This window comes from Tachysurus fulvidraco, chromosome 4 (genome assembly GCF_022655615.1).
Source record: "Tachysurus fulvidraco isolate hzauxx_2018 chromosome 4, HZAU_PFXX_2.0, whole genome shotgun sequence".
NCBI lineage: Eukaryota > Metazoa > Chordata > Actinopteri > Siluriformes > Bagridae > Tachysurus > Tachysurus fulvidraco.
In genome coordinates, this window is record NC_062521.1 from 1,553,354 (window position 1) to 1,580,593 (window position 27,240).

The 27,240-nt window shown below is 41.7% G+C and overlaps 2 protein-coding genes across 11 annotated transcripts in view; one reads left to right on the forward strand and one right to left on the reverse strand.

The window, feature by feature from the left end:
• The window catches only part of syne2b (spectrin repeat containing, nuclear envelope 2b), a 99,461-nt gene extending 76,546 nt beyond the window's left edge, over nt 1-22,915 (reverse strand). For 7 of the 10 annotated variants that reach the window (XM_047812666.1, XM_047812661.1, XM_047812667.1 and 4 more), the window contains exons 1-30: nt 22,160-22,268; nt 19,244-19,385; nt 17,215-17,276; nt 13,906-14,001; nt 13,617-13,694; nt 13,439-13,531; nt 12,314-12,510; nt 11,974-12,173; nt 11,769-11,869; nt 11,451-11,540; nt 10,192-10,305; nt 9,584-9,721; nt 9,317-9,481; nt 8,783-8,895; nt 7,543-7,711; nt 7,321-7,417; nt 6,980-7,179; nt 6,727-6,891; nt 6,498-6,626; nt 6,274-6,375; nt 5,988-6,164; nt 5,730-5,888; nt 2,973-5,633; nt 2,770-2,895; nt 2,031-2,224; nt 1,159-1,237; nt 923-1,002; nt 624-747; nt 383-528; nt 69-219 (exon numbers count right to left, since the gene is read on the reverse strand). In XM_047812666.1, the coding sequence (XP_047668622.1) occupies nt 69-219; nt 383-528; nt 624-747; nt 923-1,002; nt 1,159-1,237; nt 2,031-2,224; nt 2,770-2,895; nt 2,973-5,633; nt 5,730-5,888; nt 5,988-6,164; nt 6,274-6,375; nt 6,498-6,626; nt 6,727-6,891; nt 6,980-7,179; nt 7,321-7,417; nt 7,543-7,711; nt 8,783-8,895; nt 9,317-9,481; nt 9,584-9,721; nt 10,192-10,305; nt 11,451-11,540; nt 11,769-11,869; nt 11,974-12,173; nt 12,314-12,510; nt 13,439-13,531; nt 13,617-13,694; nt 13,906-14,001; nt 17,215-17,276; nt 19,244-19,331 (6,294 nt within the window). In that variant the 5' untranslated portion in view covers nt 19,332-19,385; nt 22,160-22,268. Of the gene's footprint in view, nt 1-68; nt 220-382; nt 529-623; nt 748-922; nt 1,003-1,158; nt 1,238-2,030; nt 2,225-2,769; nt 2,896-2,972; nt 5,634-5,729; nt 5,889-5,987; nt 6,165-6,273; nt 6,376-6,497; nt 6,627-6,726; nt 6,892-6,979; nt 7,180-7,320; nt 7,418-7,542; nt 7,712-8,782; nt 8,896-9,316; nt 9,482-9,583; nt 9,722-10,191; nt 10,306-11,450; nt 11,541-11,768; nt 11,870-11,973; nt 12,174-12,313; nt 12,511-13,438; nt 13,532-13,616; nt 13,695-13,905; nt 14,002-17,214; nt 17,277-19,243; nt 19,386-22,159; nt 22,283-22,788 lie in introns of those variants that run through there. The other 3 variants (XM_047812660.1, XM_047812659.1, XM_047812665.1) reach the window with 3 other exon arrangements.
• A 1,453-nt stretch (nt 22,916-24,368) lies between these two features.
• gphb5 (glycoprotein hormone subunit beta 5) lies at nt 24,369-27,240 on the forward strand. Its single transcript, XM_027166811.2, has 3 exons — nt 24,369-24,580; nt 25,461-25,659; nt 26,760-27,240. The coding sequence occupies exons 1-3, from the start codon at nt 24,552-24,554 to the stop codon at nt 26,949-26,951; spliced, it is 420 nt and encodes a 139-aa protein (XP_027022612.2). The 5' UTR covers nt 24,369-24,551; the 3' UTR covers nt 26,952-27,240.

A 27,240-nucleotide genomic window follows, 5' to 3' on the forward strand; every position in this document is an offset into this window, starting at 1 on the left:
AAAGTGTCAGCTAAATCCACCAGCGACATCATGTAAATATGCCCCCGTAGTGTCTTCTCTTTCCCTACCTTAACATCTTTCAGGATGTTTGCATTAATCAGCATGTAGCCTTTAACATCTTTGGGTTCCTTGATGAACGTGTCGAGACGCTCAGAAATTTCTGCGACGTGGTGCTCGATGGAATCCATGAGTTCCAGCGCTGAACCAAGAGAATCGACCCTAAGATAGAAACAAAAGCACGGATCTGTCACAGTGCTCACGAAGACAAACGCTAAGCATTATGCATGCTGCAAAACACTGTGCTGGAGGCAAAATTTATTCTGAACCTTATCCTGAAAATTGTATATCTGTGTATCTGTGGAAGACGATACAAACGTCTCACCTCCTCTGTAGCTGCACTCTCTGCTCCCCCCACTTGACCGTGAGCTCGGCCCGGTCCTGCTCCACCGCTCTCTCGTTGACCTGAGAACACTGGGAGCACTGCACGTCGTACTCTGACCATAGAGTCTCCGTCTCGTCCTGCAAAGCCTAAATCATCAAAACACACATAGATAGGTGATGTGTTTGGAATAAAAAAAAAAACCCTGGACCACGGCTCACATCTTGGTGAACGCCTACGCTACCTTTAGCTCTCGGAGTCTCTTTTGTAGGTCCGTGGCTGTGGCTGACCCGGAGGGGCGATCTCCCAGCATGTTCTGCTCGTTCCTATTCAGCTGAGCTTGCAGGGCGAACCTGGAGCTTCTGTACCTACGAAAGTAGAAATATGTAAACGATCATTTCTAAATGTCGTCGATGACGTCTTAGATCAGATTCGGCGATATACAACATACACGATCAATCACTGCTGATCTAAATGAATTGATTCATCAGTATGATCAAATGGCACCAAGAAGAGCTGATCGAGGGCTTTACTTAGACCTACCTATCCTCTTCTGTGCTAATCTGCTTTAGTATCTCTTTCTTCTCCGCTGTTTTTGGCTGTTGAGCCGTGCTGGGGCAGGTCTACGATGCAAACATGTCTGTGTTAAGTAGGGAACACGCATTCCACAGCGGTGTAGAGCAACGTACTGTACAAGTTAGCAAACGGATATAAAGATCAAACGCTACTCAGAAACACACTACCTATACATCCGACATTACGTTATGTTATCTTTTCACCTGAGTGGTGATTTCCACAGGCTTCTCTGGAAGGGCGGTGTTCTGTATAGATGCCTCTTTTGTCTGCTCTACAAGCACACTAACAAATAACAGAAGAGGACTCGATGTCAACAGAGTAACCGGCAAACTGAAATACATTTCATAGTGGATGCATACAGCCTTGTCATTTTCAATTTAAAAAATAAAAAATCTAAACGATATCGCCAATTAGGGCTGGGCGATAAAACGATAACGATACGTATCGCGATAGACACGTGATCGATATCGATAAAAAATGTGTTCGATAAAACGTCCTGTATTTTTTTTTTCTTCGTCGGAAGAAAACAGATGTCGCATTAACAAAGGCACTCGCTCTCTGGTAACCTAGCAACGTACGGAGTGACACGCTAAAGGCCAATCCCATACATTTTCAGGTTTCTCTAAATTTATATTCAACACTTTGCACTATTTGATTACACTTTAGTAATCATTTCTTACATTTTCTTTCATTTTGCACCTCAAATGTTAAGAGATAATAGTTAAGTGTTCATTGTGACTTTAGTCTCATGTTTACATTGTAATTATTTGAGTTTTCCTGGTTGTTGACATTTCTGTCTTAATAACTGAGGGGATTCTGATCAGAGGAAGGTTAAGTTTAAAATAAAAATGTTTAATTCTAATATATTTTTCTCCTGGTCCTTATTTTAAATGGGTCATAAAAAAGCTCAATATATATCGATATCGACCGATACGAAACACTGATATCGTGATACGGTTTTCAGCCGTATCGCCCAGCCCTATCGCCAATATGAAAAAGAAAAAAAAAATCTGTTTCTGCGTTCTGTTTTTACACGTTTGTTCCATTCTATTAGTTACGCATTTCCTTTTCTCACCCACAGTCTGTTGGCCTCGTGTCGTCATCTCCTCTGGACTGACACTGAATGGCAGGGGGTGTCGAATCGTGTTCCTGGAGCTGAGCCTGTGCCAGTTTGTTGGCATCTTCAGGACTTAATATCTCACACAACTGCTTCAGGGCCTCCAGCTGCTGTTCGGTCAGAACTAGACCGCTCTTTGTAGAGAAGCAAGACTGGAAGTGGGGCGAGACAAACAAAGAACTTCAACAACACTTAACATCGTCTGAGGAAGAACGTCTAAAGCGTTCAACGTCTTACAAGAGGAATACAATTATATTCTTATATTCTGTCTCCGGGGTCTGGAGTGAAACACACCGATTTGGGATGTTATTAGAGACGATGTAATGGAGAAATAAACAACATTGCATTGTATCAGTAACTCTGCTTTATCACAGCAGATTATTTTTCTATATTAAACATGTTTACCCACTTAGTTTGAGTAAAAGATTTATAGTCGTGGTCGGTGTTTGTTAAAATGTTATCAATGCTGTGAAATACTGTACGGTTGGAGTGCAGATCATTTACACACCGGGCAATTAAAGATTTTATATTATAAAAGCTAATAAAAGCACCACGAAGCATAAACTAATAATCGAAATCGATATCATAGTGAAAAAATGAAGGATAATTAAATTGTCTTTTTCACACCGTTACTTTTTATAGAGTGGCGCTAAACTGCACACGGAAAACAGAAAACACACACACACACACACATCACCTCCCACTGAGTTCTGACAGACTGAGTAAAGAGCTCCATTTCTCGGAGCTGAGACGGGGTGCAGAAAGCCTCCGTTTCTTGCACAGCCCTCAGAAATTCCTTCAGGAGCTCAAGATCGAGAGATTTCTGTAAAACATTTATACACATTATTCAAGATCTCAAACCCGATGCTCTGTAAAAGCAAACTTATTTGAAAAAATCACCTGCTCCTGAGTTATCTTCTTGCCCTTGAATACGTTGAATGCCTCTAGAACGTGCTCTTTAAGGCAGCGCTTGGCATTTTCAAGCTTGTTCTTTGCTAATTCCTCTGCTCTCGAATAGGCATCCGAACAGAGCTGTGGAGGAGCCTCTACCTGGGATGGAGGTATGATCAGAGCGACTGCGTGCTGTTGGGGTTGCTCCTGTTCTGGTGACTGTGGCTTTTGTAAAACTTGGAGCTGAGGTTGGCTCTGGGTCTGAATTTGGAACGGACTGTCAGCCTTGTATTGATGCCATTGCTGCTGGTGAGACGGGGGCTGCTGTGGAGCAGGACCTTGGGGTCTTACATAACTCAAGGCTGGAGATTTGATATGAGCCACTGACTGCTGTTGTGGTCGCTGCTGCTTTGGAGACTTTGGCGTTTGCAAAACCTGGAGCTGAGGCTGTGACTGCAAACACTGGCTCTGAATCTGAAACCGAAATGAAACCTCAGGCCTGTTTTGTGGCCACTGCTGCTGTTGACTTTGAGGAGCAGGACCTTGAGGTCTTACTGAGGCTTGGGTTGGTGGTTGGATCCAAGGAGTGTTGGCCACTGGTTGAGGAAGCATGTTCATAAATGTAAATTGGGATTGTGGCCTTGGTTGCATCGCCCATTCCCGAGGAGGGCTCTGTGGTCTCTGAGTGACTTGAATTTGGACTTCAGACATCTGAACCCTTGGGTAATTTTGGCTGACCATGTTCGACTGTCTGACAGGTTGCCCGTGCTGTGATGATACAAACGACTGAACTGGGCTTTGATGGCTTATTTGTGAATAAGGCTGCACTGTTGGTTCAAATTGGAATCGGCCCCACTGCTGACACTGTGGGTGAGAAATGGGGTAACCTTGAGACTGAGCATATGGCTGCACGTGATCTAAACCCTGGACATTGGGGTAAGTCTGTGTCATCAGACCTCCTCTTAACGGCCCCCACTGCTGAGTTTGTGTGACACCTTGTGACTGTGTATGGCTCTGAATTTGCATCTGAGGTGGCATGTGGGATGGTATGAAACCCTGGTGGGGGGCATCATTATAACTCTGTGTCATTATGTCAGGCACGACTGGTCTCCACTGAGGTTGCTGGATGTGGGGTTGTGGTCTTATCTGAACGTTGCCATAAATTTGACCCATGCCCATTGTTTGAGGCGGGGATTGAGATGGTTTATAGAATTCTGGTTGGTTCTGTGGCATAGTAATTATGCGTGGTTGGATAGGAGCTGTACTTTTGGTCTTGGCTGGTGTCGCAGTTGCACCTTGAGATTGATTGGGAGGTATTGCTTGCTGGGGTAAAGAGTGGGCTGCAACTACGTTTGGCTGCCTTTGAATTATTATTTGAGGCTGAATTGGTGTTGGGGGATGTATTAAGGTTTGACTTTCTTTCCCCATAGCTGGCAGATATTGGTAAGTTTCAGACATAATTGGAGGTCGAGTCTGAGTCATGCCTGGTAATTGCATCTGTGATAGATTTGTTGGTGGGTGGTTAAATGTGGTGGCCGTGAATGGTTGTGGATGTTGTTGGATAGTCGTAGCCTGAGATTGTTTTTGTGATTTAACAGGCACCGTATCCGGTACCTTCGGTTCTTTTACTAGCATTTCCGAGGCAGGGGGTTGTTGGTGGACTTGACCCCATTTAGCTTGTGTTACAGGCTGCTGTTGCTGGACTTGACCCACTTTGGTTTGTGTCACTTGCATGACAGATTGCTGTTGCTGTACTTCAGTCACTTGAGATGCAACACTGGAAACGACAGTCATAGGCTGCTGTTGCTGGGCTTGAATCACTTTGGCCTGCAGCACAGACTGTTGTTGCTGGGGTTGAGACATTTTGGCTTGTGTCTGTGTGACCTTTATGGCTTGAAATCGGTTTGCGTCTGTTGCGGAAACTTGAGCCTGAGATGCATCGCTGGTAGTAACCGTGACCGGCTTCTGTTGTTGGATGCAGGTCCCTATCGCTTGTGCCTGGACTGTGTCTGCTGTAGGTTCTGAAGCTTTAGACACAGCAGTGGCAATAACATTGGGCTGTGGTTTAAACTCTGCCTGGACCTTCTGATGTAACCAAGGCCGATTGTCAGCACGTTTCTGAGACTTTCTTCCCTTTACTGATTGTTGGAACAGGGCTTGCTGTTGGCTTGTACCTTGTTCCTGCTTTTGCATCTGCTGCTGCTGCCCCTGGGTTTGCATCTGTGGTTGTGTTGGTTCCTCATGCGCAATCAGAGGTGCTGGCTGGATTTGCTCTTGTGTTTGTTTCGTTTCCAGCTGATCTGACTGAGATTCCATGGTTTCTTTGGTACTACTTGGTATTTGTCTCTGTGTTTCCCCAAAGGCTACAACATCTACTAGATTACCCTGTGGCTTGACTTCAGTTAGAACCTGTTGTTGTGCGTGGGCTTCCGGTTTACTCTGAAGTGAAAGGTCTTTTACTGATTCTTTGCTTAACTGTGATTTCCCTACTTGTCGGATTTGACTCTTCTCTTCTTGATATTCCTGGACGACAATCATAGGTACTGGCTGAGGCTCTGTTTCGGGTTTTGTAACCGTTTGTTCTTGGACGAAAACCTTTCGTGGAGGCTGACGTCCTGTAGGGCTTCGATCTCTGCGGATGCCCAAGGAGCTGAGCATCCCGACTGCTTCCTAGAGATATGGGTACATGAACGATGACATCATATCCTTAATCTTGTATCATCGGTTACGAAAGAACATTCGGAAGTGCTAAAAGTGCTAAAATACCTGTGATTGCGTGACTGTCGAACGGACCCTGTCCTGCATGGTAGAGGCGATGAGGTACTGTAGTGGTGAGTTCTTCTGACGTGACATCACCATCTCCTGCAGGTCCTGCTCTTCCATCACCACCTGGCCTTCTAGCTGTAGACCTCTAGAAATCAGTGTCTACAGTGGAGGAAAAGAAAAAAAAAGATATATTCAGTTTAGTTATCCAGTTCATTCAATAATTATTTAAAAAAAAAAAACAGCATGAAATAAAATTACCCGGGTCCTTGAGTCTTGCTCCCTTTGCAGTCGGTGCGATTTATCCTTTAAGAGCTCATAAAATTCTCTGGCTTCGGCCTCCCAATGTATAAGTTCGGCCAGACGACCGTCCAGACTCGAGACGGTTTGCTGCAACTCTTCAGACACTTGCACGGCCTCGCAGAGCGTCCGCAGCACCTGGTCGTGTACATTTGAACACAAACAGGCTCAAAAAAACAGATATAACACAAAATTTAAAAAAAAATCATGGTGTGCCATTTTTGGGATAATTCCATGCTATCACCACCTCTGGAATGGCCTGCTTGAATTTGCTTAGGGTTTCAGTTGAGAACTCAAGTGATGGAGAGAAAGAATCCAGATCCACATCCTGTATTTTCTTCATCATGAACTAAGCATCAGAAACAGTTTTGGATCATTAATTCAAAAATAAATGACAAACACTCGAGAGACTACAATTATATACAGTAATTATTTTATAATGATGGGGAATAAAAAGATGATTAACTCTACCTGTAGTCTCTTCCTGTATGTTTGAAGTGATCCTGATAGAACCTCCACCGGTTCCTTAAGAAGTTGTGTGGCCTCTCTGATCAAACCCTGGAGAGACTGAGAAGTTACACTCTGTTCTTCAACGAGTTCCTAGCACAGGGAACAGGGTATTAAACGTTTTCATTAACGTCGTCGTTACTTTTTCAATTAGGCGTGCTAAGGGACGTGTGACGATTTAATAGCGACTCACGATCTGGGTTCTTCTGACAAAATCGGCCCACATCAGGTTAATCCTGCAGAGATTGTCAGAAACCGAGCGGCTGGTCTGTGGATCCGTGACACCCGTCAGGTAGTTCCCGACTTCGTTTAGCCGCTCCCTACAAGAGCTCCACTCGGACATCATATCGATCGTCACCTAGGGTCACGGAAATGATAGTTAACGATCCGAAACACGGTAGTATTTATTTACACTCATAAAAATAGAGCTAGCTGTAGATTCGTACTTCGGATTGCTGTCCGTGTCGGTTTGTCTGAGATCCCTGCTCCAGCCAGGCGTGTAATGAGGTGTAAGAGTCGCAGTAGGAGTCCCAAGCTGTTAGCGTGCGTGATATAGTGCCTTTCACCGTTCTCACCTCTTCAAGTATTGCTGCGGTCTCTGTCTCTATATCTCTCATCTGATTACTCACGCGGTTTGAGTCGCCCGCTGCGAAAGAGAGATTAGCGATCATCAAACATTCGCACATTAAACGGTTTAAGCTGCGACTCTTTATCGATTATACACCATGACCGCTTTCACAATGAAACAGTCTGGGTTTTCACATTTGGCCAGAAAACATTCACTCACCCAAAGCAGACTTGCTGGTATATTTGTTAGCGATGTGTCTGAGCTTGCGTAGAGTTTCTTCCAGGGTAGATGTCAGTCCCTGCTTGTTGACGGTCTCCTACAAGACCGAAAAAAATCTTTCTATCCCTTCACATATGAGCACACGTTCATCTTGCGATTTGATTCGAGACGGAAAAATTAGACATTTCTTAACTTGATAGAATCTTTCACGTTTCCACTTACGTTCCAATCCTTCAGCAGGACCCGCACGGCCTCCTGGGAAACGTATCCTCTTTTCCAAGTGCGTAGCTTGATGTTCAGCTGAGCCAGCAGATCTAGCACGGTGTGTCTGAGATCCTGGTAATCGAGTCTTATGCCGTGATATTTAGCGCTGACGCGTACGGTAGTGAACCTAATACGTGTGTAAAAACACAACAATAGATAAATAAATAAAACCTATGAAACGAACTGAATATAAGCAAATTTATTTCACGCTGTACTATAATCTGCTTAGTTACTGATGCAAAACTACACAGGATGTCCATGTTTACAGCTTTACCTCTGACTCCACTATCTTCAGCTCTGACAACATCTCATAAAACCTTAGAATTTATTGTCTAACTCTCTTTATGTGCCGGGTCTGTTGTACAAGTCTGTGATAGAGCTGTGACTTTGGAACAATAACATGTTAGAACGAGCGAGTTATTTAAACCTGTGATTTGTATTTGAGACTGAACATCCGTCGAGGCTGTGGTTATAAAGAGCTGCTGTTTATGATCAACTCCTATTGACCAATCAAAATATACTACTAGATTTGTAAAGTTCGTCGTGACAAACTTTGGTGTTGGCTTTGACGATGCAAGTATTCGCAAAGGCCGGTGCTTTTTGGAGGCGAGTGGACATAAGGGTCAGTGTTACTTTTGGAAGCAAGTAGACAGAAAGCTAGGGTGCCAAAACATTTGGAGGCAAGTGGAGACGAACGTGTGACATCATCCAAATACTCCTGCTAATTTTTGATTTTCACGTGACGTTATCAGAATACACGTGAGGAAGTTCCCCTCATTTTGTGAGTGTTTTGATATGTCACATGTCCATGTTGTAAAAAGTTTTTTGACTTCGCGTATTTTGGGGGCGGGGCTACGGCACAACCGAAAGGCCAGTCGGTACACCAATTTAAATCTTTGTTCACATTATCACCCTAAAGGAGCTGGCCGAGTTTATAACGGGAGTCTATGGGAAAAAAGGTCACTTTGAGACCCCGTACCGGAAGTACCGGTACTCGGATCGCTTACAAAAGTAATAGCAACAAACGTCTACAAAGCCAACATAATAACACTGCAGTACGATAGCAGCGGTCTAATCTCAAGATCCTGCTTAAACAATTTGGTTGATAGAATCTAATGCTGGAAATAATAAAAATTTATATTTTAATAAATTTTTTTTTAGAGTTCGATTCGCATTGTTTAGTTTTTGATTTAACGACCTTCTCTTTATCTCCTCCAGTTTGTCAGTAGGAACCGCTGTTTCTCCGTACTCGTCCTTATTCCGGAATGCCTGGAACGTCTTCGTGTGACGAGGCATCTCCTCCAGACATGACTGAACACAAACCCGTACCAAATTTAAAAAAATGCGTTAAAAAACAGGCGTAATGATTCTCTCGTTATTCTTTAGAACTGAAACACAGTATTTATCTCCACAGACTATTGATGAGACTATTTATTTAATCAAACATTTAAAGGTGGGGTCTCCGTCGTTTGAGAAATGCTTCAGAAAACTGAGTCGGGACGACAAACTAAACAAAAACAAAAACAAATTACAACGTGTAGCCAATGAGCAGAAAGGGGCGTGTCTTGTCGATATGGGTGGAGAGAGTGTTCGGTAAACATTAGAGGCCGCACCTTTAATTTGATATTAAAAACCCATCTGAGGGAATCGCCTCTGTAATTCCACACCAACCTTGTCTGAATATGATCGACATTTACTCATTACTACAGCTTGTCTGAGTTATTAGGTGCACCTTAAACATTTCATGTTTCTCACGGGCCTCCCGAGCAGCTCTTGCATGGTCTTGACAATTATCATCACCATCAGCCAAGGTCTCCTCGGCCCTCAGTAACCAGCGTCCCACCGCGTCCAGAGGAGAGGGCAGACTCAGGTCTAACTCTGTCTTATACTCACGCAGCTATAACCAACAAATAAATCGTTCACGAATCACGTTAATCATCCAAATATGTACATAAAAGCATGGTTCTTTAGTGAACACGATGATGCTGTGACCTCTGACCTTTTCAGCCAGAGAATCCCAGGCGTGTCGGAGAGCTCGCTGCTCCTCGCTAAGCTTCGTCGTCCTCTTCATCGCGGTCAGCAACGGCATAACGGGCCGCCGCTGCTCGTTAAAGGACACGACGAAAGTCTGGAACACCTGAAACAATGAACGTTAGACTTTATTTTGCATATAATAAAGTTGTGTTGTAAATAATGTCTAATGAAATGTATAGTAAAAAAATAACGTAGCATGTACCATAAAAAATAACAATATAATAATTAATTAAAAAAAGGAATAAACAATCCAGTACAAAAGTCTTTGCTTTTTTTTTACTGCAGTATTTGATTTTAAACCATCAGTCAAATTTTGCAACACAATAAATAGATAGATAGATAGATAGATAGATAGATAGATAGATAGATAGATAGATAGATAGATAGATAGATTAATATTAAATATTTGTATCAAACGATAAGGCTTTTACTCGCTACTTTAACACTGACGTCCAATTAAAAGTATTACATTATGATATTGTTGTCTTAACGGTATCTCAATTCCAGATGAAACATCATGAAACGTTCATTTGACTGTTATTGAGGTGTCGATAGATCGTGCTCGGTGCTTACGTGGTATCTCTCGGCGTAGCTCTCTCCCTCGGTGGACTCCCATCCCTCCAGCAGCTCCTGATATGCCTGCTCCAGCCAACACGTCACCTCCTGGACTTTCTGAGTAGACGAGGTCTAAAAACATTTGTAATAAAATCGAAATAAATTCGGACCAAAGATAAAAACAAAGATAGACGATGGAGTATATTGTTCTTCACACTTTACCGCCTTAATACAGTAGGTTAGTGTTTCTATAACGACGGCGTACACAGAGGGACTTCACGTGAACAGACTGTTAGACTTTAACATTTAGTTAAGAAGTCTCAGATGTCACACTGCCAATTTTAGACAAGTTTAGAATATTTGTGAGACTTGATCGTATGACCGTGGGGGTGTATTAATTTCTTATAAAACACAAATGACCAGGAAAGTTGATCATAAACAGACTTCGAAGTTCAAGAGGTCGACAGTATGGTTATAAATTACTCGCTTACTCATAAATAAAAGTGTAATAAAAGATTCCCCTTGTTCAGGGGAAAGAAATCTTAATTATGTCTAAACATAAGAATTCTTTATTCTTTATATATATACATCTATAGTTTATATAATTTATAGTTTATATAAATTTTTTTTTTTTTTTTGCTGCTGTAACAGAGAAATTTCCCCATTGTGGCTTGTTAAGGCTCTGGGTTGTTGATCGGAGGACCGGGGTTCAAGGCCCAGCACAGCCAAACTGCCACTGCTGGGCCCTTGAGCAAGGCCCTCAACCCTCCCTGCTCAAGGGGCACTGTATCATAGCTGCCCCTGCACTCTGACCCCAACCTCCTCAGTTGGGGTACGTGAAGAAAAAAATTCCACTGTGCTATAATGTATATGTGGCGATAATAAAGGCTTCTAAGCCCCCTGTTCATAAAGGTATATATATCTTATCTTAAACATGTGGCTTAACCACACATTTTGGATGGTAATTCAAGGAAACTGAAGCAGTCTGAGCTGTTTTTATTCTCTAGAGCTCGTTCGTTTAGTCCTTGCCGAGGTTTGATGGAAGGAATCGATGGTGTCGTTATAGACGTCACCTCTTTTCGTCGATCCCCGAGCCGCAACACAAAGTGCTCAACCGAGTATCTGAACCGAGTATCTCTAATAAAATTAGTGAGAGGTTTTATGCCATAGTGCTGCTGAACACAAGTTAGGTGGTGATCTGTGCTTACTGTGGCACAGGACAGACAGAAAAGAGAAAAACGTACAGTATTAAGACAAACATATACAGGTGAACGTACCTGTCGGGACGGAGAGGCTGCGACAGCGGGAGTGAAGTTACAGGGCAGATTGACCGGAGAGGCACGTGAAGTAGGAGTGAGATACTGAACCTTTGGTAGAAACAAAGCTTCATATTAAACCTTAAAAGAGAGATTGTGGCAAAAATGGCGTTTATAACAAAATTTCCGTTTTTACTTGACATGACATCGATGACAAAAAGAAATGTTTTTTTTTCTTTCGTGCTGCCTGAAATGTGACAGTCATGAGAATCATGTGGAGCGGCAACAAGCAAGCTACTGTATGTTCGATCATTAAATGAAGAGCTATGACCACTGCACCTGCATGTCCTCTTCGGAAGCTGGGGTGTCTTTGGTGTACTGGAGAAACTGAGCCACGTACGTCATTATGGACTTCTCGTCTGGGTCTCTCACGTCCACATCTGACACGCGCACACACACACACAGGAGATATATATATGTATATAAATGTGTGTGTATGTATTACTGTGAAGTGACAAAGGAAGGCTCTGTAACAAACACCCACCTGCTGGATCCAGTAAGCGAGGTATATGTAACTCTCTCTCAGCGATGTAAAACGCCTCCTCTAGGTTCTGTCTGTTGCTTTGGCTTCTGGCTTTGGATAGACTCACGACGTCTGGCCTCAGAGCGCAGAGGATGGCTAAGAACACCACGCCGCTCCTCCAACTCGCCTTAAAGTCCTTCACGTTCAGAGTACAGCCAGCCCTGAGAGAGACCGACCGAACGACGTGGATTAAAATCATAAAATGATTCTCCTATGACATCACATCCTGTTCTCATTAATCTTACAGCAGGTTACTTCATCATTAGGTTGAAGTATTTAACTAAATTGTGTTGTCCCTTACTTGTGACACTGCTCTCTGACCCAGAGCAGCAGGGCTTTTTTAGCGGAGATCCTGAAGCGTGTGTGTAGCGGTGACCCATGCGGTGGCACCGGGCTGTTGCGTGCACTGCTGCTCGTCGAGCGAGTATCCAGACTGGCCAACGACTCCAGGGAAGACTGGCGAGAACTGAAGGACAGTGTGTGAGCCAACTCCTCTATCTGGATGAGGACAAAATAAGAAATGAAGATGTCAAATTGGGTTTTTTTTACACCTGGTCACTTCCTGTGTTTTCTGTGATCCGATATCTATCCGATGGTAAAAAGACCAGGTCTAAATGCCCTCCGAAACATTTTGGAGACGGATATAAATAAATCAGATGGTACAAACCCCTTCAGGAGGTGGTCTGGGACGCGTTTCAGATGAAACCGGACAGGTGTAAATGAATGTGGTTGTTCAAGCCACATACGTCAGCGCTATACTCCTCCCAAACGGAACTACGTCACTCGCAGGTGATCTTTCACCCAGGTGTCTCGTCTGGGTTTAAAACGCGCTGCTGCTGCTGCCGCCGGCGAAAACGCAGCAAACAGTAAACGCTGTTTTATTTAACGTAAACGTCGTAACCAGTTTTTTGTCTTCTTTTTGATTGCGTTCTGAAAACCGCACACACCAAAGTGTGTTCTGCTTCAATTACCCCGGTAATGAGGTCAAATATATTAGCATTTTGGGCGGAGTAGAAAGATCGGATCGACATCCGATTCGCCGAGACGCGTTTATGTGGCCTGATGTAAATGGAACAGTTTTAACAAATCAGATAGCTATCGGATCAGAGAACACACACGTGAAGTGACCGGGTGTAAAAAGGCTCTAAGAAATCAGTATTAGATCTCATCTCATCTTAAAAAGCAACTCATTAATTTAAACTCGTTTAAAAAGTTTTTCCATTCATGTAGTTAAAAATTAAAATTTTATTTTTCAAGTAAAATTATTTGAGCCCTGTTAAGAATTTCTGTAACTTGTTCGAGCCCTGCGACGTTTGTTAAATTAGCTCGTTTTAATTTTTGTGATAACTGCGATTCCATTAATTAATAAAATAAATAATTCTGTCTTAGCCAAGGTTGAGCTTCTACATTAAAGATTAAAACTCACATGGAAGTGCATGATGATGGTCCAGATCAGCCCCAGGATGATGGAGGGTTTGCCATCCATGATGTCAGGCACGTTTATGTTAACCAGTTTGATCTACGAGGACAAAAGACTAGCACATTTCTTTCTCTCTGATGTAAATACGGACAGGAAATTAATGATAAAGTTATTAAACACATACTGATTTCCCCCTCAGGAAGGCCAGGGCTTTCTCGATGTTTGTCCTGTGCTGGAACACACCTTTGCCCTTCTCTCGACTCTGAAAACAGTAAGACCGGGTCGGCTTAGAGAAACATACTAGCATCATACTACTTTTACTCTTACTGGTCAGAAGCTTTCTTTTCTCACACACACACACACACACACACACACACACACACACTCACACACTCACACAGCCATGATAAAAAGAAGAAAGATTACACTTTAGCATCAGTACCAAATGCAGTGTTATACGTGAACACACTCACCATCCTCTGGCTGCACATCACCTCCAGAAGGTCCAGCAGTCTGGCTCCATCTCTAAAATCGTTGAAAAGGTCCAGCACGACCACCGGAGGCCGCCTCTGAGTAAAAAAAAAAAAAAAAACAGGGAGATTAAAGGTGAGGTCTCCGTTGTTTGAGAAATGCTTCTGAAAACCAAGTCGGGACGACAAACAAAGCAAATACAAAACTAACGTGTAGCCAATGAGCAGAAAGGGGCGTGTCTTGTCGATATGGGCGGAGAGAGTGTTCAGTACACGTGTGTGATATTAGCGGAAAGTGGTTTTAACATTGACATGGAGGATAAAAACAAAGAAAGAAAGAGAAGAAAGACTTACGATAAGGACAAGAAGTAGGACGTGTTAATATAGGATCAGCTTTCCAGCGCTGGAGAGAACTGAAGGAGCAGGAAGTTGGCCACATATTCACAGGTTGGAGTTTCCCGAGTCAATAACTCCTGAGCTAAACGCTGTTACTACACAAATAACACCTCTTTTCTATCGTAGTAATGTAGAGAGGCAGCTACAACCGCGTTTTGTGTAGTAACAGCGTTTAGCTCAGGAGTTATCGACTCGGGAAACTCCGACCTGTGAATATGTGGCCGACTTTACTTAAGACGCCGAGGCGCTTTTTTCCTTCTCGATAGGTGAGTAACGTTGGTGTTGCTTTGTTACACAGAACTAATATATGCCTTTGTCCTTTACATCATTATGCTTGTGTGGCATTTTTGCTTGTTTGTTTATCTACAATCGTATTGTTCTTCCCTTCAGCTATGATAAAGACACGTTTCTTTCTGTTAGTCGCCTGGGTTACGTATGTATGTGTGGGCGGAGCTATGGATACAGGGGTGGGACCCGTTTGGGTTAGGGGCGTGTTTGTTTTGGTGATTTTATATGTCAACATTGGCTTTCAAACAATGGAGACCCCACCTTTAACTCTAGACTTGCCTGAGAAGACACAACATAAATAATATATATTTATTTCTCAACCACGTGGAAACAAATCCTTTATAAATCGATATGAACTGATATGAAATTCTGTTATTCCAAGATATCCAATACAAATGAACATCACAATGCGTTTGATTTCATGCTTTTTGTTGGCACTTCGGAGCAATGAATAAAAAAGGTTGTCTAAAAATTCCCTTCAAAATTCTCCACTGTGTTAAACTGAAATAATCAGATTTCACGCTAAAACCGAATTAAATATAAACGTAAGTGTTTGAGAGAAACAGAGCGAGTCTAAGAGCCTATGATATGTCTGACATCATGCGTTTATTTATAGACCTCGACAAGACGATATGCTGCTTTACTGAGATCGAGGTCTAACTGGAGGTTTAATTGTGGTTGACTCCAGAAATATTGGCACCCTTCACTATTTAAAAAAATAACAAACAAACACCACATGTAATAAATAATATTTCCATAATTTATATATATATAATATATGAAAAAAAAATTTTAGAATGATTTTCTGAAGAATGACAATTTGTTTGCATTTATATCAATTACTGTCAATAACTGTGATGTGTCTTTATAAAAGGAGGAAAAATATTTTTTGTGGCAATAAATCAGGAGTTAACTATAGGTTAATATAACACTAAAGAGAGAGAGAGAGAGAGAGAGAGAGAGAGAGAGAGAGAGAGAGAGAGAGAGAGAGAGAGAGAGAGGGAGGGAGGGAGGGAGGGAGAGAAACAAATAGAGAGAGAGAGAGAGAGAGAGAGAGAGAGAGAGAGCGCGCGTGTGTCTCTCTCTGTGTGCGTGTGTGTCTAACTCCTGTTGCTGTCTGTCTTTAAATTTCAGTAGGTTATATTTACCCTCTCTGATCTCTCACACATGCAGAAATGACCTTCACTTTAGAGCAGAAAACAAAACTTAACATTTATAATAGTTACAAGTAAAAATCATAAAAACTCACACACACACACTCACACACACTCACACACACTCGCACTCACACACACTCGCACTCACACACACTCGCACTCACTCACTCACACTCACTCACTCACTCACACTCACACACTCACTCACACACTCTTTATTGTACAGACACTCTCACACACGCACACTCTCACTCACACACTCTCACTCACACTCTCTCACTCACACACGCACACTCTCACTCACACACTCTCACTCACACACGCACACTCTCACTCACACACTCTCACTCACACACTCTCACTCACACACTCTCACTCACACACTCTCACTCACACACTCTCACTCACACACGCACACTCTCACTCACACACTCTCACTCACACACGCACACTCTCACTCACACACTCTCACTCACACACGCACACTCACACACGCACACTCTCACTCACACACTCTCACTCACACACTCTCACTCACACACGCACACTCTCACTCACACACTCTCACTCACACACTCTCACTCACACACTCTCACTCACACACGCACACTCTCACTCACAAACTCTCACTCACACACTCTCACTCACACACGCACACTCTCACTCACACACGCACACTCTCACTCACACACGCACACTCACACTCTCACTCTCACTCACACACGCACACTCTCACTCACACACGCACACTCTCACTCACACACGCACACTCTCACTCACACTCTCACTCACACACGCACACTCTCACTCACACACGCACACTCACACACGCACACTCACACACGCACACTCTCACTCACACGCTCTCACTCACACACCCACGCTCTCACTCACACACCCACGCTCTCACTCACACACCCACGCTCTCACTCGCACACGCACACTCTCACTCGCACACGCACACTCTCACTCGCACACGCACACTCTCACTCGCACACGCACACTCTCACTCGCACACGCACACTCTCACTCGCACACTCTCACTCGCACACGCACACTCTCACTCGCACACGCACACTCACTCGCACACGCACACTCTCACTCGCACACGCACACTCTCACTCGCACACGCACACTCTCACTCGCACACGCACACTCTCACTCGCACACGCACACTCTCACTCGCACACGCACACTCTCACTCACACACGCACACTCTCACTCACACACGCACACTCTCACTCACGCACACTCTCACTCACACACGCACACTCTCACTCACACACGCACACTCTCACTCACACTCTCACTCACACACTCTCACTCACACACCCACACTCACACTCACACACCCACACTCTCACTCACACACGCACACTCTCACTCACACACGCACACTCTCACTCACACACGCACACTCTCACTCACACACGCACACTCTCACTCACACACACACACACCCCACCCTCACCTTTGATAACTGTGCATTCACCCAGTTGGTGAAGGTTCTCTTCTGAATCTGTTCCTGCTCCACTGAGGAAAGAAAAATGTTTGCACATTAAAACTCAAATGACTCCAATGTTATTTTCATAACTTCATAACTTACAAACTAACAAACTGAACAAACGGTCAAACAAATAAGTATCACCAGACAAAGAATAAGGGTTTTTTTTAATTTATTTTAGTTTTATTTATTTATTATTCAGTGGTTCAATTATGCGGTGCACGTTAAAATTAAGTAGTAAAAGGGCAGAAGTATGTACTAAAGTCAAACAAAAGATGTTCCCTTGGCGGTACCACACTAGAAATAAGAAACATATACTGTATTATATACTATATTACTACAGCTACAAAGCTAAGTTATCACATGACGGAGCGGACATGGCTTCCCATGACGGAGCGGACATGGCTTCCCATGACGGAGCGGACATGGCTTCCCATGACGGAGCGGACATGGCTTCCCATGACGGAGCGGACATGGCTTCCCATGACGGAGCGGACATGGCTTCCCTTGACGGAGCGGACATGGCTTCCCTTGACGGAGCGGACATGGCTTCCCATGACGGAGCGGACATGGCTTCCCATGACGGAGCGGACATGGCTTCCCATGACGGAGCGGACATGGCTTCCCATGACGGAGCGGACATGGCTTCCCATGACGGAGCGGACATGGCTTCCCATGACGGAGCGGACATTGCTCCGTCGATTTAAACATCACTGTTAAGCGTAACTAAATGATTTTGTGAAATACAGCTGAGACAGCTGGGATTATAACTTATTACAAGAACATCAAACCATCATAAGGCACCAAGCACACACACACACACACAGAGTGCATAACCTTTATATGTATCTGTGTATACAACACCGTTCACGTCGTGATGTTTTTCATAGTTTACTTTACCCTCATCCATCCATCCTCCCAAAATCCACTTCCTGTCCCCCTACTGCAGCTCAGGTGTAATACTTAACATGTAAACCCGTGTGTTCAACTTTCCAGCCTCTCGTGTGGGACAGCAGACGAACCACTGTCTCTCGCACCGTGTCCTCTAAAAAACTCTGCAAGAGATCTGATCTTTTCCTCTATGGCATATTGAGGCAACTCTGAACGTATCTCCTCACTCCAGTCCTGACATTCATGACCACCCTCCCTATGAATAACGCTTAATAACACATCCAGACGTAATCCGGGTAAAGACGTGGAGGTGGCGCTTACACCTGGGAGATTTGTGGCATGAGAATAAAACCATATCATTTAAGCACTGCATCAGAGATGTATCCACAGGTAAGCTTTTTTTTTTCAAACAGGAGTAAAGAAGGTCGATATGTGTGTTAGCTTTGCCTGATGGTCAAGCAGGTGTCAAACCTTATCCTCCTGTTTGCTTTTTTTTTTTTAAAGCCCTGGCTCGAGCGATGCTGTCTCATGTTAGTAAGCGGGCCGAGATCCAAATGACTCGAGCGTGAGAGAAGAGACCAAGTAGAGACGCATGACATTTTCTGCGGTAATGATGTCATTTTTGTTTTTATCTCTCCTTCTTATCTCCGATTAATAATACAGTAATTTGCAAAACAAAAACAACACAGCCGCGACTTCCCCACGAATTCCCCATCGACTTTAACCATTCATCTCAGACTCAGTGGAGATAAATACAGAACTCATCGTTGCAGGTCGTATGTAACGTTATTGTCACCTCCTCTGAGTGTAAAAAAGAGACCACTATTGTTTATTTATGAGGTCATCCTCTATAAACTGCCTTCACATATGGTTGCCATCTTACAGTGTATAGTCAACAGCCATAAAACCTTAACTGGTGTTTGATGTAAGTCAGGTTCCTTCAGTGGAAAAATCACTTACTCTGTTCCTGCTTAAATACTGAAGTGTTTAAAATGTTTTTTGTTTCGTTAACCCTGAATTGTGTTTAAATCCAGTTTGTTTTATGATAAACGTCATCTGCAAATATAAACATACAATAAAGAGTAACACGGACACACAAACTGACCTTGAAGCAGTACGTGAACATCATCGATGTCCAGTGGGAGGGAACTGCGCTCCACGACTGGATCCTCCGCGGTCCTTTCCGATGCCATGACGACCTCAATAGGACAGAACGAATCTGATCTCCACTAACACATGGTGTAAATCTGAAGAAGAGTCAATAGTGAACTTATTCTCACGTCAGTCCGACAATCATTATCTTTTATCGTGGACCTTTAATCATCATCACTACAGCGTGCGAGGAAGAAAACACATCGGACGAGCTGCGAGAGGAAAATAATCCATGATGGGGTGGCATTTTGTGTGTTGTTCCTCTTATACGGAAGAAAGATTACACTTTTTAATTTATCGATGAAGAAAGAAACTAAGCTGTTTATCTGTTTGGTGTTAAGTTTGAAGTTCGGGACGTTCGAGAGACTAATTACTACCTGTCCATGTAATGGCAGCTAAAAAAAAAATCTCTTCCTTCACCGGTTTCTTTATTTCCACCCGAAAAGTGCAGCGCTGTAGAATCTTTAAAGCAGAGGCAGATTAGTTGGGCAAATATATATATATATATATATATATATGTATATGTATATATACATATGTATATATATATATACACATATACGTATATATATATATATATATACATATACATATATATATATATATATATATATATATATATATATATATATATGTATATATATATCAGTCACATGGGGGTTAAGAAGCTTTTAACAGCTAGGGTGAGAATTTAGACACACTGCACAGAATGAAGGCATGGCATGTCTATAGAGAAACACACCATCATTAACATCTCAGAAACTCAAAGCAGTTTGTTTATTTATTTATTTACTTATTACAAAATCCAGATTCAGTAATTCAGTGTTCAGATGTACGAAATGTCAAAACAACATTTTAACACTGTACACTTTTGTAATATGTTAAAATGTTTATCCGATTCACTCGTTTATTTCTGTATACTGTACAGTATCGCCAACGATAAAGCAGCTTAATCTTCAATTTGTTGGCCAGAATATATATTTTGATGTATTTGCAAACCTGGACCTGGACATAAAGTCCGCACTGGTGAAGAACACCTACAGTATGATTTGCTCAGTTAAAATGTGGCGTGTGCTGTTCAGTATTTAATATAAAAATATAATGTCTATCAAGTGTATAATGTTTTGTATGACTCTATAAACATCACCTGGACTCTATTATTATGGATACTTTGCCTCTGCTAAAAGGAACACAGAGGAGAAAAAGGTCAAAAATATATTTATCTGTGTTGGAAGTGGAAAGAGAGGTGACCACATTAGCAGCTGTGGCATCCAGAACATCAAGCACAGTACACAACAATCTAGCATGCTTGTACGCACACACGCACGCACGTACACACACACGCACGCACACACACGCGCGCACACTCAAACATGCACGCGGACACACATGCACTCAAACATGCACACGCACACGCGCACGTACACACACGCAGACACACACGCGTGCACACACAGACACACATACACACACAACAACATAAAAATGTACCTTCTAAAAATCCATAGCATTAACTGTTAAAATAAACACATACTGTTTTATGACCTTTTTTGTTTTCTTCTTGTTTCATGCATGTCAAACTTCAGTGTTTTTTTTTTTAACGATTCAGATTAGTATTGGATTCTCCATTTTTATGGGATCTCCTAAATCTCACTGGTCCTCTTAAGCGAGCGTGGAGATGAAAACAAACAAGATAAAAGTACAGCATAGGGAAGAACTGCACAAATTAAAAAAGTAAATCGTTCGAAGAATTATTTGCACTATCCGTACAGACGTCTGTCACTATGGGTGGACGATAATAATGACGACTGATGCCATCGCTATGATACACCATATAGCCATGATCTATATGTTTGATCAGAAACTGCCGGTATTAAAATCTTATTCAAATCTGTTTGTGTACAGAAAAATTATGAAATCAAATTGTAACTGTACATCAATTTAATTAAAAAAAAACATAAAACAATATGATATAATAATATAAGTGAGTTTTTCCCCCCACATATGAATGATTTTTTCAGTCACTATAACACAAGAGCACATAAAGTTAGAAAAAGCATGATATTTTAAAACCATTTTAAAATCCATAAAAAGAATTCATGTAATAAACATTTTAAGAATATATTTTATTTATATACTTTAAAATGCCATTAAATCCTCTTTAAAATGAGGATTTAGCCACATCTAGATTTCTGTAAAGCCAGAAGTGCAACAGAAATACTGTGACATTAAATCATGACACCGGACGATAAAACGGATCAGCTTTACTACATGGTTTCCGTACGACGACGACGACGACAACCACGTTAGTGACATGTTGGATCAGGAACACCTGACGCATAGCAGAGGGCCAGAAAAAGCCACGTGACCTCTGACCCTACAGAATGCCAAGAGAGCGAGGGCCCAAAATAGCCGCAACAGCAGCGGCGATGGAAGAAGAAACAGGCAAACGAAAGAGTCATAACACAGTAAACAGTATCTGTTGTCCAGAAACTCACACTGCACATGAAAAACTGTGTGTGTGTGATGACAGGAAACACACACAGACTTTAAATTTTATTATCAATATTTATATTCTATGCTTTGCACTGTATGATCCACTGTGTGTGTATGGTATGTGTGTGTATAGAATAAATTCATTAGAATAGTTATAGATGGTGTACGAGTATTTGTTGTAGCCGATGACGTCACATGATTCAATGTCACAGTGAATGTAATTGAACCTTTCAGCATTCAATTAGAATTAGATAAAAGTCCAATCCAAACACAGCATTATTAAGAAGAAATAAATCACACCATAAAACAAAAATGGTCCTGACACATGAATGCAAAAAAATCTGTTAAAATATGACTCTTTATATATACTTACATACCGAGAAAGTCCGACTTAAGTTAAAGTTTCCACTTTCCAATAAACACGAACCGCAAACGCTGCTGTGAATAAAGCCCAGTTTAGTGCGCGTGACACACGACCCCCCCCCTACCCCGTCTCTCTGCTGTCGCGCGCTCACAGACACCGATTCACCACAGTGACAAATACAGAATCGATTCTCCGTTGAGCGACTCTTCCAATAGAGTCGATTCATTCGAGAACGAGTCATTCTAAAGTATTAATACAAGCATTGAAAACATCATGAAAAATATCTCGTTTTAATGATTTAGTCTAATAAAAAAGATTCTAGTATCTCGAGAATGAAACTGACGAATAATGACGGATCACCAGAATGTTACTTTAAACCGATTTAATACAAAAACACACAAACGAGGTCTCAGAAGAAAATATTTCTCCAAATTATAATTTAATAATTCTAATCAGTTTCATACGATTAATATATGTATATATAATATTATATTATATATAATAGGTTACGTTTTAGTGTTCGTTACTTTTACTAAATTTATGCTAAGCTAACTTTATGCTAAGCTACATTTATGCTAAGCTAACTTTCCAAACAATCCCGAATTCATTAAAAATATATTTTAAAAGCCTTTACTTACATTAAATAGAGGGGCAGAACTAATAAGAGGGAATTTATTATGAAGATACAGAGATGTATCGAGTTCAACATGTTGTATCTTGTGTAAAACAAGTCGTTAATTAGTATTAATATAAAAATGTATTTTTGTTGTAATTGTTTAAGCTAACAAACACAGGCAAGCACGCGCACAACGCGTGAGCAGCGCCGGCCAACCGCCTCGAGAGGGCAGTGCGCGAGCGTGTACAGAAAGGGCTTCACGTGTTTCACGTGTTTCCTGCATTCCGATTCTATTCAATTCTAATTGTTTGTATATAGAGCTTTAGACAGATCACATGGTCTCAAAGCAGCTTTACTGAAGTACAGAAACAGAAGCGGGAAAAAATTATATAATAATAATAAGAAGAAGAAGAAGAAGAAATAAATGAGTACATACATTTAAAGTTAATTTAAAAATATTATTTTAAAATAGAGACAAAGAGACAGACAGACAGACAGACAGACAGACAGACAGAGATAGAGAGACAGACAGACATACAGAGAGAGAGAGAGAGAGAGAGAGAGAGAGAGAGAGAGAGAGACAAGGAGAGAGAGACAGACAGACAGATTTATTGACAGAGACAGCAGCTTTACTGAAGTACAGAAACAGAAGAGGATAATATATAGAGGATTATAATTCTTATAAATTATACAATAAGAAGAAGAGGAGGAAGAAGAAGATAAATGTATATTTAAATATACATTTAAAGTTAATTTAAAAAATATTATTTTAAAATAGAGACAAGGAGAGAGAGAGACATACAGACATAGAGAGAGACAGACAGAGAGACAGGGAGAGAGAGACAGACATACAGACATAGAGAGAGACAGACAGAGAGCGAGAGAGACAGACATACAGACAGAGGGAGACAGACAGAGAGACAGGGAGAGAGAGACAGACAGACATACAGACAAACAGACATAGAGAGAGACAGACAGGGAGGGAGAGAGAGAGAAATGTGATGTTAAATGATGTGATGCATTTACTGATGTGAAGTTTTGCACTGATGTAAATTCGTTTAATGACTGGACCGTTTTTGTGATTTTACATGTTTGCTCAAGTCTTGTTTCAGGACTCGTGTTTGTTTCAAATTACAGATGCATTACATCACACGAACAGCAAATATATCCAGTTCAATGCTAATTCAGTCTGACTTTAATAAAGCCTCTCAGTAATGCTAAGACTGACAGAGATATTAATTTAACCCGAAAGGTCTTAGCCCATCTGAGTCCTGAGGTCAGAGAACAAACCTGATACCAATACCGCTGTCTCCGAGCGTGTCTCACTCTGTGCGGATGGATGGATGGATTAAAGGATATAGCGATGTCTCAGTTTTTCTTGCTAACTCAGAACACAAATTGCTTTTCTTCCCCCTGTTCAGTGAGCTAACAGGTCTGGCAGAGTGATGTTCAGTAATACGCCTAAGGGGAGGATTAATCCACAATCCCCTATTCATATCTCACACACACACACACACACACACACACATTTAATTGTTTGGAATACGCTTTACAACATGATGTAATGTCATTAATGAGACTGAGACAGCCCTTGTTAGTGCATGGATGTGAACATTTTATATAAACTGCAGCTCTGTTAGGTTCCTGAGTCAGACACAGTCATCTAACGTGAGCTTCAGCGTATATTCCTGAATTTTTTCTCAGACCTAGACAGTTTGAGATATCCGCAGAGAAACTGAACTGACCGATTGTAAGAAAAACGAGTGTGAACTTTGATTCCTCCACATGGCCTTCAGAAGATCTCGAACTCTACGGTAAGATGATGAACTATTTCTAAACTTACATTATTTGTAATGTTAAAGTACATATTTAGGAAAGAATGCATGGGGCACGTCGTTATAGGAAAACGATCGACGATGGGATAAAGTGTTTTCTCATGAAGTCTTTCAATCCCCTTTATACAAACTGAAAAGTCTAATGTATTCTCTAATGTAATGCATTTTTTATCCCTTTATAGTGATGTATGAAAAGCAGTTATAAACAAACTCACTAGTTTCATCTCATTTCATCTCTCTTTTGAAGTTTTTAGACAACAAAAATTTTTTTTTACAGAGACACCACAAAGTGTGAACTGCCCTGTAATGAAGGTGGAGACCTTCAATTTCTCCTTACAGAAGGAACCATCACCATACAGCATATAATTTGATGTAATAAATTAACCAAGTGGTTAAGGCTCTGGATTGTTCATCAGAGGGTCAGGGTTCAAGCTGTCACTGTTGGGCCCTTGAGGAAGGCCCTTCAGGGCCTCTGTATCAGGGCTGACCCGGTGTTCTAGCCCTAACCTCCAAAGTTATATAGGGATATGTGAAGAAAAGAATTTCACTGTGATATAAAGTCTATGTGATGAAAATAAACACCTCCTGACCAATCAGATCTAAGAACTTAACAGCTCTGCAGTTGAAATTTATATATAACGCTCAGTTTATTTTGTCTAAATCTGTGTAACCTTGAGCTTTCGGGGTTTTATTTTTTTTAAATTTTTATTATTTGGAACAAAATTCGTACACGATTGTAAGAATATAACTGAATTAATTTCCTGTTTGTTTAAATTCATTGTGTAGACTTCATGTGTGACAAATTTACGTGTGTTCTTTTTCTCTGTGTGTGTGTGTGTGTGTGTGTGTGTGTTTCCAGACTCTCTGCAACATCTCTAAGCTGTGCCGTGGTGTGTGTTTTGTTGTGTCTTTCTCACCCGAGTCATGTGTCTGCGGTGAATCTCCAACATTTTATTGGCTGTTCTGTCAGAGAGTTCACCTTCATGGCTCAGAAGCCAGGATGTGGGAGACTGCAGATCACAGCTGACGCCTGCTGGGGGCGCTGTGAGACCTGGGAGGTGAGGCAGGCACACACACACACACACACACACACACACACACACAGACACACACGATCTCTTCTATACTATTTGCATTTATTAGATCATAACGAAAGCCTTGACGATCATCCAAACATCTGGATACTGAGAATTACGTGACTTTTAACTCATAATTCATCATTACATAATAGTGGCACATTAAAAAACAAACAAACAGAAAAATAAAATTCAATAAAATAAAATAAAATAAAATAAAATAAATAAATACGTAAGCGCACTGTCTTGAGTTTTGTGTTGCTCCTGAATTATTGACTGTGGTTATAATTTTATGTGACAGCAGTTAAAGGCTTTCACTTTGACCCAAATAATCATTCACCAAATAAGAGGTGGAGATATTTGAAAGTAGTGAGATGTTCTACAACAAAAAAAAACAACGTTTTAATAACCAGTAGAGTTAATAAGGCATTAAAACTGGATGAAGGTATCTCCTAAGGTTCTCGCATCCCACACAGTTATGAGTTATTACTGTCTTTCAGTAAGTTTTACTACATGAGCCGGTGTGTTGTTACACCCTCAGGGTCTCTGTCAGAATTCATGCCTCTATTAAGAACCTGTCCTATTTATGGATCATTACTATTAAACAAAAGTGTTTTGTTTAGTTTTGTTTTTTTTTGTGGTGAAAAATTTTACAAAATTTCCTTATGGCATTAAGAAAAAAAAAAAGGAGTTTATTAGGAAACATCTGCTGAAAGGTTCTTTGGGGAACCACAAATGGTTCTTCGATGGAATTACTGTGAAAACTCCTTTTTGGTTATTATGGATAGTTATGGGTCCGTAAGATTGCAGCATCTTTAAAGCTGCTATAAAACAAATTGTACAACTCGTATGGAGTATTTCACACCTGAATCGACACGATGATGAAGATTCAGTCACATTCTGTGGGTAAAGACGTTCCACTCTTTACTTGTTTGTCGAGCCAAAACCAGACTAACACCAAGTCGAACGCAGAACAACGTTAAGCTACATTCACAGTCATCGGTCACTGTTATGATATCACCAGTCAGTGTATTATTACAGGTTGCCATGGTAAATCATTCTCTTCATCCTCGTCTCCACAGAAACCGGTCCTGGACCCGCCCTTCATCGAGTCTCATCAGCGAGTGTGCACTTACAACCAGACCCAATTCGTCACCGTGCAGCTGCCCAACTGCTCGTCTGGCGTGGATCCGTACTACACCTACCCCATGGCCCTGAGGTGTGAGTGTGGAGTGTGTGTGACCAGCACCACCGAGTGTATCACCTCCATCTGAGAGAGACAGTCAGGACAGGAGACGAGCGTTTCCCCTCTTACTCTTTTATTTTGAGCTTTCCTAACCAGCAGTGTGAATGAAAATATTAACAACTGCAGTTTCTTTATTATAAACTTCTTATTGCTTATTAGCTCCACAGCTGACCAAATCAAGGGCACGCTTATGTCATTTAATATCCTGAGCATGAAACAACACACACACAAAGACAGACAGACTCACACACACAGGCTCACACACACAGACACACACACATACTGTAGACACAAAGACACACACACACAGACACACA

Coding starts and splice junctions, on each gene's coding strand:
- gphb5 (XM_027166811.2), top strand. CDS start 24,552: ATGGCCTTCAGAAGATCTCGAACTCTACG. Junction 24,581..25,460: donor AGAAGATCTCGAACTCTACG/GTAAGATGATGA, acceptor GTGTGTTTCCAG/ACTCTCTGCAACATCTCTAA. Junction 25,660..26,759: donor GGCGCTGTGAGACCTGGGAG/GTGAGGCAGGCA, acceptor TCGTCTCCACAG/AAACCGGTCCTGGACCCGCC.